Source organism: Euprymna scolopes, chromosome 18 (assembly GCF_053919585.1).
Source record: "Euprymna scolopes isolate OS-2025 chromosome 18, ASM5391958v1, whole genome shotgun sequence".
Lineage (NCBI taxonomy): Eukaryota > Metazoa > Mollusca > Cephalopoda > Sepiida > Sepiolidae > Euprymna > Euprymna scolopes.
This window is the reverse complement of record NC_136499.1, coordinates 112,989,626-113,002,125: the sequence shown is the minus strand read 5'-3', so window position 1 is coordinate 113,002,125 and position 12,500 is coordinate 112,989,626. Positions and strand designations below refer to the sequence as shown.

The 12,500-nt window shown below is 32.9% G+C and overlaps 1 protein-coding gene across 1 annotated transcript in view; it reads left to right on the top strand.

Annotated features, from left to right (window-relative positions):
* Positions 1-12,500, top strand: part of LOC145297772 (uncharacterized) — a 482,067-nt gene that overhangs the window by 254,996 nt on the left and 214,571 nt on the right. Inside the window, exons 30-31 of the mRNA XM_080144017.1 lie at positions 5,723-5,890; positions 9,620-9,703. Of these exons, the coding sequence (XP_080000143.1) occupies positions 5,723-5,890; positions 9,620-9,703 (252 nt within the window). The remainder of the gene's footprint in view (positions 1-5,722; positions 5,891-9,619; positions 9,704-12,500) is intronic.

Here is a 12,500-nt window from a genome sequence, read left to right as displayed (position 1 = left end):
ATTTATTAATAACAAATATTATTTATTTATTATTGATAATATTATTTGTCTATTATTAATTATATTATTTATTTATTAATAATAATATTAATTATTTATTATTAATAATATTATTTGTTTATTACTAATAACATCATTAAGTTATTATTAATAATATTATTTATTATTAATAATATTATTTATTTATTATTTATAATATTATTTATTTATTATTAATAATATTATTAATTTATTATTAATAATATTATTTATTTATTATTAATAACATTATTTATTTATTATTAATAACATTATTTATTTATTATTGATAATATTATTTATTTATTTATTATTAATAATATTATTTATTATTGATAAGATTATTTATTTATTATTAATAATATTATTTATTTATTATTGGTAATATTATTTATTATTGATAATATTATTTATTTATTAATTATAATATTATTTATTTATTAATTATAATATTATTCATTTATTATTAATAACATTATTTATTTATTATTAATAATATTATTTATTATTGGTAATATTATTTATTATTGACAATATTATTTATTTATCATTAATAATATTATTTATTTATTATTGATAATATTATTTATTTATTATTAATAATATTATTTATTATTAATAATATTATTTATTTATTATTAATAATATTATTTATAATTGAGAAGATTATTATTTATTATTGATAATATTATTTATTTATTATTGACAATATTATTTATTTACTATTAATTATATTATTTATTTATTTATTAATAATAATATTATTAATAATAAATAATATTATTTATTATTAATAATATTATTTATTATTAATAATATTATTATTTATTATTGATAAGATTATTTATTTATTATTGATAAGATTATTTATTTATTATTGATAAGATTATTTATGTATTATTGATCATATTATTTATTTATTATTTATAATATTATTTATTTATTAATAATAATATTATTTATTTGATATTAATAATATTATTTATTTATTATTAATAACATTATTTATTATTATTAATAATATTTTAATTTATTATTAATAATATTATTTATTATTGATAATATTATATATTTATTATTCATAACATTGTTTATTCATTAATTATAATATTATTTATTTATTATTGATAATAGTATTTATTTATTATTAATAATATTATTTATTATTGATAATATTATTTATTTATTATTAAATATAGTATTTATTTATTATTAATAATATTATTAATTTATTGTTTATAATATTATTTATTATTGATAATATTATTTATTTATCATTAATAATATTACTTATTTACTATTAATAATAATATTTATGTATTATTAATAATATTATTTATTTAATAATAATAATATTATTTATTTATTATTAATATTATTATTTGTTATTGATAATATTATTTTTTTATTATTATTATTAATATTATTTATTTATTATTAATAATATTAGTTATTATTAATAAGATTATCATTTATTATTTATAATATTATTTATTTTTAATAAGATTATTATTATTATTGATAATATTATTTATTTATTATTAATAATATTATTTATTTATTATTGATAATATTAATTATTTATTATTAATAATATTATTTATTTATTATTTATAATATTATTCATTTCATATTAATAATATTATTTATTTATTATTGATAATATATTTATTTATCATTAATAATATTATTTATTTAATATTAATGATATTATTTATTTATTATTGATAATATTATTTATTTATTATTAATAATATTTTTTATTTATTATCAAAAATAAATCTTATTAAAGAAGGAACAGTCTGATTTTTACTTAAGTTAACACCCTTATACAGCCTAACATCGCACGTGCATTTTATCACCACACAGGCAAACGGCATGGTGTATAAAATCAATGTTAAGTCCTTTGATAAAACAGGGGCGCGTTCAAAATGAATGTTTCTGTTTAGAGCACAACTGTACCATGATACTTAACTTTTGCATTTAAAATTTAATTCAAGCTTTTATATAAAAATAATTTTATAAAATCAATAGTAGGTTCTCTACAGTGTAATGGAGACTACAATTTATTGGGGACTAAGTCACTGTGAGGAAGCATGTGGAGCTTCCTCTTGGTGCACCAGGATGAGTCGCCAACTAGAGCAGGCAATCAATGGTTTGATTAAAAAATGAGCGATTTCACTGATTTTAATGATAATAAAAGTATTGGAAATGTGGAACATTTGTTGATCCTCATTCAATCCTGAGCAACGTCGGGTCTCCCTGCTAGTTCACATAGAAACTTGGAAGAAAATATGGTTGGTTGCTTTTGTTTTAGGGCTATCAACACTTTTCAGGTTATTTAATGCCGAATCCAGTGATTCGGAAGAAAATTTTTTAATAGAATATATATATATATATTTTTTCAAGTTGGTTTCTATTTAACCCATAGTTGGGACCCTAACAGGTACTACCACTCTGGGTCAGAGTGGACCTGGGAGCAATGCCAATTAAGGAGTGGTGCCACACTCCCCAAAGCCCGCAAACTGGGGCCTCACCATCGGATATAGTTTAAGGTCATATCCAGGACCTTGGAAGAAAATAGGAAGTTTCTGGATGAATTCTGTTCTATGATAAGTTTATTGATTAGTTTTAGGTGCGGTGAATATGATAAGCTATTGCGGCCGTCTATAGCAAGCCGTATGTGTGCATGATGGAGACCTTGACGTGTAAGAGTGAAAAGGTTAATGGTAGTCAGAATAATTCAACCTAAAAAAAGGGAAGGAGAAAAGGATATTTAAAGCTTCTGAATCTTTGAGATTAGGATTGATTATTCATTTTATTTTGGATTCTTTGGACTACTGTTCTCATCTTGAGCGTTATTTTCACAACGTTTCGGTCGATATAACCTCCGATCCTCTTCATGTGTATCTTGCTGAACTTTGAAATCTTTCTGTCAAACTCGTGAATCTGAGTAATTCCACTCAGATTCACGAGTTTGACAGAAAGATTTCAAAGAACCCTTCATTTAATCTACAGGGGAGCATGCTCTCGTTCTGTCAGCCAGACCCGTGACATAATGGATAGAGTATTTGGTAAAATTTTAGTGTAAGTTACACTCTTCTAGAGGTTGAAATTTCTCTACTCAGTACAGGCGACACTCAAAATGCAATTGCGAATTGTTTAGGACTTTTATCCAGTTATTTGCTGGTGGAACAAGAGCATATTAACCCCATAAAAACATAAAAATAAATACACCAGACTAAAGCAAAAAGGAAGAAAGATGCAAAAACAGATGAAAAAAACAGCAAGTCCAAAACATATAAATTCATGTTGATTACAAAATGGCGACACACATTATGTCCGATGCGGGGGGGGGGATTTTCTTCTGAACATTTCCGTTAATGCTAGTCTTGCATGGAATCATAAATGCTTCGCTATGACACAAAGGATGAACTTTTAATATATTTTATAGAGTCAGTTTCCTATGTATTTTAGGCCATTAAAAACTTATTTTTCCAACTCGCTTTTCCTATGTATTTTAGGCCATTAAAGATTATTATTTTTCCAACTTCTTTTTCCTATGTATTTTAGGCCATTAAAATTATTATTTCTCCAACTTCTTTTTCCTACGTATTTTAGGCCATTAAAAATTGTTATTTTTCCAACTCACTTTTCCTACGTATTAAAAACTGTTATCCACCAGAAATGATTAGATTGCGAAATATTTACACTGCAAATTTGTGTTAAAGTAATAATTGTAGGCGGGAGTGATTACCTGTGGCGGCTCGTGCCTGAGATTAGTGGGTGTGCTGCTTCAAATATTTTACATATTGTTTTAATATCGTGTAAAAGAAATTCGAATGTATAAATAAATATTCAATCAAATAATAAACAAAAATTCAAATAAATATTTAAATATATAACAAAGACAAATAATCAATCAGAAATGGATAATACGCAAAAATATTTTTAGTAAAAATATTTTTTAATTGTGTACACTTTACAGAATAATAAAAATATTATATACTTATATTCTTTTTAAACTTGTCAGATTGAATAAAAGTTTGCGTTTTTTTTTTTTTTTGCAAACAAACGAAAAACATTTTTTAAATTATATTTTATTTACAATTTTTTAATAACTTATTTTTTTATAAAAACAAAAAATCAAAACTTTGAAATTTACTTGCCTCCCTACGAGGGTTAATTTAGAAGTTTACTCATTGAAAATAGTGTTTTATTTAATAACAGTTTTATTTACAAAATTTATTTTGAAAAATGTATTTATAACAAAACGTATTTGTAAATAAAATACAAAATAAATTTTTTTTACATTTTTATATAGTGAACAAACAAACAAAAATATTTAAAAATACAAAATTTTTTTTTAGAAATCTTTTAACAACTTGCATTTTATATAAAAAGAACACATTTGGCTATTTACTGACCTTCCCATGCCGGAAAAGATCAACATAAACTGGAGATTTATTATAAGAAAATAGGATGTCATATATAAGCATTATAAAACATCGAATTTTAATGTAGCTTTCTCCCCAAAGAAAACAAAAAATTAAAATTGTCTCAGTCCAGAAGGATTTCTAATTACTTTTTTTAATGCGTATTATCTGCCCCATCTACTAACAAATTCAGTGTAAAGTTTAAAAATGCATAATTATAAAAACTGTTTTTTTTTTTTTACGTACAAACACATTTTAATTAAAAAACAAAAACTTATGTAAAAAAAAACATTTTTCAAAGTGTAAAACTTCTAACACTGTCCTCGTTGGAGGCAAATAAACGCTAATTTTTTATATCTAAAACATACAAGTTAAAAAGATTTCTAACTTAAATGTATTTTCAACATAAACTGTTTCTTCGCTTGTTTGCTTCTAGGAAAAAATGTAAAGTTTTTTTTTATTTTGTAAACTTTAGTTGTTGCAAAATAAATAACATTTAAAACTACTTAAAACAAACAAACAAAAAGGCAGGTAGAGGAAAAGTAACTTTATTTTTATGGTAAAATTTATTTATTGTATATTTGATTTTTACCCTTAGTCGCGTGTTTTCACTGCTAAATCCCCGAATACTTTTAATAAAAAAATCAGGTTCTGCATTTTCGTCTGCTACCGAATTAAATCGCAACGCTAAAAGTGTGCGTATTTAAAAAAAAAATTGAAAGCACAATATTTTATGTACAAGAACACGTTATATTCACATTTTAATAATAATAATTAAAAAATTTGTGAATAAACCTCCTTTTTTATTTTTTCAATAACAAAATGTTATCATAGACACACACTCTAAGCAAAATACCGCATTTCAGGAGCGTCTGAGACGCGAATCTGCGAGAAGCAACAGTTCATCCAACGGCTTTTATCGGCTCTCATGCGCGCATGCGCACAAGAGAATTTCATTAAGAAAGTGTAACTGTGAATTTCACAGCTCCAAGCAAGTTTTATTTTTTTATTTTTATATGAATTTGAAGATACCGACATTACACTTAATGATTTTATAATGTACATATAGAAAAAAATAAAATAATAATTATAATAAAAACAAACGTATCATTTTTAATTTTATCATTAATATTGTGTAGAAATAACTTGGGGTGCTGCAGTCACACAGCTCCATGCACGAGCCGCCACTGGTGATTACATAAAATTGTTATTGTTGTTAAAATCGCTACGTAACATTTATCTTCTATATTCCTTCTTTTCCATTTCAGCTGAATGTAACAGCGGTACATTTTCGTTTGATGGCTACGAACCGTGCAACCCGTGTCCGAAAGCGTTCTACACCGACCAAAAAGCACAAACTGCATGTTTAGAATGTGATGTGAATGCAACAACATCGACAACAGGTGCTAACAATAAAAACCTCTGTCTTAGTGTCGGTAAGTTGATTTGCTTTTTACACAAGGATCAATATAACATCCTCATACACTGAGCATTGTTTGCTCTCAAACTTCAGGTGTCACTCTCTTGGACTTGTCCATAACATTCTTTGATTTACTATTAATTACAGTTCTCCACTGCACATTACTTTCAGAATCTTACTGTGCATTACTCCTTGCGCCAAATTGTCCATTACGTCCATAATTGTCCATTGCGCCAAAATTGTCCATGGCAATTGTTCATTAATCTCTGATCCCTACTGTCCAATTCTCATTACAATCACCCGTGAGATTCTCTTTCCACCGCACTGTCAAATTCTCATTACAATCACCCGTGAGATTCTCTTTCCACCGCACTGTCCAATTCTCATTACAATCACCCGTGAGATTCTCTTTCCACCGCACTGTCAAATTCTCATTACAATCAACTGTGAAATTCTCTTTCCACCGCACTGTCCAATTCTCATTACAATCAACTGTGAAATTCTCTTTCCACCGCACTGTCCAATTCTCATTACAATCAACTGTGAAATTCTCTTTCTACCGCACTGTCCAATTCTCATTACAATCAACTGTGAAATTCTCTTTCCACCGCACTGTCCAATTCTCATTACAATCAAATGTGAAATTCTCTTTCCACCGCACTGTCCAATTCTCATTACAATCAACTGTGAAATTCTCTTTCCACCGCACTGTCCAATTCTCATTACAATCAAATGTGAAATTCTCTTTCCACCGCACTGTCCAATTCTCATTACAATCAACTGTGAAATTCTCTTTCCACCGCACTGTCCAATTCTCATTACAATCAACTGTGAAATTCTCTTTCCACCGCACTGTCCAATTCTCATTACAATCAACTGTGAAATTCTCTTTCCACCGCACTGTCCAATTCTCATTACAATCAACTGTGAAATTCTCTTTCCACCGCACTGTCCAATTCTCATTACAATCAACTGTGAAATTCTCTTTCCACCGCACTGTCCAATTCTCATTACAATCAACTGTGAAATTCTCTTTCCACCGCACTGTCCAATTCTCATTACAATCAACTGTGAAATTCTCTTTCCACCGCACTGTCCAATTCTCATTACAATCAACTGTGAAATTCTCTTTCCACCGCACTGTCCAATTCTCATTACAATCAACTGTGAAATTCTCTTTCCACCGCACTGTCCAATTCTCATTACAATCAACTGTGAAATTCTCTTTCCACCGCACTGTCCAATTCTCATTACAATCAACTGTGAAATTCTCTTTCTACCGCACTGTCCAATTCTCATTACAATCAACTGTGAAATTCTCTTTCCACCGCACTGTCCAATTCTCATTACAATCAACTGTGAAATTCTCTTTCCACCGCACTGTCCAATTCTCATTACAATCAACTGTGAAATTCTCTTTCCACCGCACTGTCCAATTCTCATTACAATCAACTGTGAAATTCTCTTTCCACCGCACTGTCCAATTCTCATTACAATCAACTGTGAAATTCTCTTTCCACCGCACTGTCCAATTCTCATTACAATCAAATGTGAAATTCTCTTTCCACCGCACTGTCCAATTCTCATTACAATCAACTGTGAAATTCTCTTTCCACCGCACTGTCCAATTCTCATTACAATCAACTGTGAAAGTCTCTTTCCACCGCACTGTCCAATTCTCATTACAATCAACTGTGAAATTCTCTTTCCACCGCACTGTCCAATTCTCATTACAATCAACTGTGAAATTCTCTTTCCACCGCACTGTGCAATTCTCATTACAATCAACTGTGAAATTCTCTTTCCACCGCACTGTGCAATTCTCATTACAATCAACTGTGAAATTCTCTTTCCACCGCACTGTCCAATTCTCATTACAATCAACTGTGAAATTCTCTTTCCACCGCACTGTCCAATTCTCATTACAATCAACTGTGAAATTCTCTTTCCACCGCACTGTCCAATTCTCATTACAATCAAATGTGAAATTCTCTTTCCACCGCACTGTCCAATTCTCATTACAATCAACTGTGAAATTCTCTTTCCACCGCACTGTCCAATTCTCATTACAATCAACTGTGAAATTCTCTTTCCACCGCACTGTCCAATTCTCATTACAATCAACTGTGAAATTCTCTTTCCACCGCACTGTCCAATTCTCATTACAATCAACTGTGAAATTCTCTTTCCACCGCACTGTCCAATTCTCATTACAATCAACTGTGAAATTCTCTTTCCACCGCACTGTCCAATTCTCATTACAATCAACTGTGAAATTCTCTTTCCACCGCACTGTCCAATTCTCATTACAATCAACTGTGAAATTCTCTTTCCACCGCACTGTCCAATTCTCATTACAATCAACTGTGAAAGTTTCTTTCCACCGCACTGTCCAATTCTCATTACAATCAACTGTGAAATTCTCTTTCCACCGCACTGTCCAATTCTCATTACTATCAACTGTGAAATTCTCTTTCCACCACACTGTCCAATTCTCATTACAATCAACTGTGAAATTCTCTTTCCACCGCACTGTCCAATTTTCATTACAATCAACTGTGAAATTCTCTTTCCACCGCACTGTCCAATTTTCATTACAATCAACTGTGAAATTCTCTTTCCACCGCACTGTCCAATTCTCTTTGCATTCCACTGTTACTTACTCTCTGCGTTTTCAGCTTCGATTACTCTTTGCGCCCCACTTGCCATTACTTCTTGCGTCTCATCGTCCATTGCTCTCTGTGCGTCACTGTCCATTACTTTCGGCGCCCAGCAATCCATTACACTCTAAACAACGTCGTCCATTACCCTCCACGATCCGTCGTTTATTACTCTCTGCGCCCCGTCGTCAATTATCCTCTGCGAACCATCGTCCATTACTCTCTGCACTCCTCCGACAATTACACTATGTACCCTGTCGTCAATTACACTCTGTGTCCCATCGTCAATGACTCTCTCCGCCCAGTCGTCAATTGTACTCTGGACCCGGTCGTCCATTACATTCTGCACCCCATCGTCTATTACTTTGTGCACCCCGTCGTCCATTACCCTCTGCGTCTGTCATCTATTATTATCTACGCTCCGTCGTCCATTACTCGCTGTGTCCCCCTTGTGCTTCACGGTTTCCGTTATTTGATATAAACTTTATTTACAGTTGGATACAACATTCAATGTTCCATTTCTTTAAATGTTTATTTTATTTACAAAGGAGTCACCAGGTATCAAGGCCTTGAGGCCACTCGAGGATAAAGGTTATTGAGTGTGCAGTAATCAATGGGATTATATCTTAGCAGTCGTTATTAATGGAAATTGGTAGATTGGATTACTTAAGGAGGCGGTTCATCAAGAATTTGTTTATGTTGGACTTGAAGACAATCTCTATCCCTTCCACACCTCACTGATCGACATATCTCTATCCCGCCAACACCTCATTAATTGACATACCTATATCCCTCCCATATCCATGTTAATTTTAATGGAAGAGCATCCAGATTATTTTCAGTTCTACAACATTGACAACTGGGCCAGTTATGGATATGGCCGAATCATTTTAATTTCAGCTGGGAAACAGGCAAACGGAAGAGAGTTCCACAGGCGTGCAGTCCTAAGAAATCTACGTTTTGATTCAGGTACCGTTAAAGAGTGGGAAAAGTTATTGACAGTGGTTCCATATTGTTTTATTATATTTTGGCATGTTTTACCCTAAAATATTATATATAAGTGATCATGTTTCTTCTCCTTTCAGAACAAGTTCTTTGCACTCCTAATCCTTGTACAAACGGTCAGTGCGTTGCTGTAGATCACCTGTTCAAATGCGTTTGTTCTTCAGGTAAATATAAGATTGTCTTCATGTTTTTCTGTTTTTGTTTTATTTTTTGTTTTGTCAGATAACAAGAAGGCGGGGTAAAATTGCTGTTAATGATGACCTCGTCGTATTGAAATGGAACCCCCCTCCCACCTATGATTTTCAGGACTTGTGAAAAAAGGTTGGATTGGTGGAGGCAGAGAAAATGAATTTAATCAGGCGGCCAGGTCTGTGGGTAGCTTCGCCGCCCCCATCCCGAATAAGTGGTTGGGTAAAGAGACCCGTCATCTCTCTGTTCTTCCCATTCCTCATTTCTCTACCTCACTCCCCCCACATTCCACCGTTCTTTATCCCTCTGTTGTTCTCTAACCTACCATTCGACATATCTCAGTCCTTTCCCCACTACCGTTCGACATATCTATCTTCCCTCGCGCCTCCATTCAACATATCTATCCAGGACGGTATTCAAAAGCGAGTCAACACTCAAACGACACCTGGTACGAGTGAAGCCCCGCATGGATGAGAACATGACCAAAAACTGCATATACTCCATCCCATGCAGTTGCAGAAAGGTTTACAAGGGTGAAACATGCCGCCCCCCTAAAGTAAGGGTGGAAGAACACCGAAAAGCGGTAACTAAAGGGGAGACGGAAAAATCGGGTATAGCCAACCATGTCTGGATGGAGAGGGGGGACCATCGCCCCCTATGGGATGAAGTGTAAAAATAATAAACAGAGAGACCCACTGCAAAGTGAGAAAACTTAAAGAAACAGCTCACATGCTCGGACATAACAACCTACTGAGCAAGCCAAGCATAGAGCTGAATGCAATTTGGACACCTCTGATAGAGAGAGAAAACCTTGAATAACAACATAGGTTTAACATTAACAAAAAAACAACTAAGAATTGTCCTAGTGACATATGGCCGAGTGGTCCTAGACGTTGTATCAAAGTTTACAGTTTCCCAAAGTTCAAACGAAGGCAGTGAAAAAGTAACATTGAAAACAGAGAATCAGCAACTATGTCCCAAAGCCTAGCTGGAGTCCGAACACGGTACCCCCGTAATAATAATAAAGGGTTAGGTTCGAGACTCCTAACAAACGGTTCACCTGACGAAGGCCGGAGGGCAAAACGGCCGAAACGTTGTGACAATAACAACCAAGATGAGGAAGTTAGTCCGACAATCTCAATCAACATCTATCCTTCCCCCTCGCCTCCGTTCGACATACCTGTCTCCTTCCCCGACCCCACCGTCCGATATATCTCTGAACTTTCTCCATCCCATCGCTAAACATATCTCCGTTCTTCCCCCTATCCCACTGTTGGACATATCTGCCCTTCTCCAACCCACTGAACGTCATATCTCTGTTCTTCCCCAACCCATTGTTTACATATATCTTTCCTCCATCCCACTGTTCAACAGTAGTGTGTCCGTCTTTCATACGACGGCTCTACATATTTCAGTTATTCCCCGTCCTCATCGGCCACCATCTCTCTGTCGTTCCTTCAACCCACCGTTCAACATATCTCTGTCCTTTCTCCTCACATTACCGTTCGACAAATTTCGATTCTTCCCTTATCCTATCTACTGACATATATCTATCTTCACCACTCCATCATTCGACATATCTCCCTCTTTCCCCCCATCCCATCGCTCGATAAATCTCCCACAGTTCAACATATCTCTGTCATTCTCCATCCTATAGTTCGATATTGTCCTTCCCCTACTCACTGTTCAACATATCTATCCTTCCCCTACCCCCAAAGTTCGACACATCTCTGTCCTTTCTCAACCCACCGTTTGAGATATCGTTGTCCTTCCTGGACCCCGCCGTTCGAATATCTCTGTCCCTCCCCCATCCCACAGTTTAGCATAGCTCTGTCATTTCCTCACAGTTTGACATATCTGTACTTCCCCCACCCACCGTTCGTCATATCCCTGCCCCCCCCATGCTACCGTTGGACATATCTCTTCTCTTTAATGACAGACTGTTAGACATACGATGTATCTTCAATAAATTTCCAGACTTCTTTTATATTAGCACTTTTACTGATAGTAAACGCACGAAATTTTAATCCCTTTCGAATAATCTCATCCGGCTGTAATGTACTTGTACTGTTCCAACAACTTCCGGAAGGCCCCATGGAAGTCCTTTTGAGTGAGCGTGTCAATTACCTTCATCACAGCCTCTTTCATTTCTTCAAGTGTCTCATAACGACAGCTTCCAAGGTTTTTCTTGAGCTTAGGGAATAACCAAAAGTCACAGGGAGCAAGGTCTGGACTATAGGGAGGGTGAGGAACTGTCTTGATGCCCATCTAGGTTAAATAATCTATGACAAAAATGGAGTCGTGGACTGGTGTATTTACACAAATCTCCGCATCTTCAATTCCTTGTAAATAATTGTGTGTACAGTTCCCACACTGACATCAAACTGCACTTACTGTCTTTATAGACGCACGACGGTCCTTATCCATGAAATTCTTTATTTGGCCAATCAACTATGGTGTCCTGACTTCCTTACTCCTCTCACACTTCTTATCATCCCTCACAGACTCCCTGCCTTCCTTGAATCTCTTATGCCACTCAAAAACTGATACTCGATTCATGCAAGATGGTCCAAAAGCAGTCTGAAGCATTTCATACGTTTTTGTGACATTTTTTCCAAGTTTAAAACAGAATTTTATTGCTATCGTTCTTCCAACGTGTCCCCACGTTCAGATTGAAGTTTTGAAATTCACCAGCTGTGACTACCAGGCTTTAACATTATGTATTCCAATTCCTGTCGTAGCTTTTCATTTGAACCCGAAATCATTAAAAAT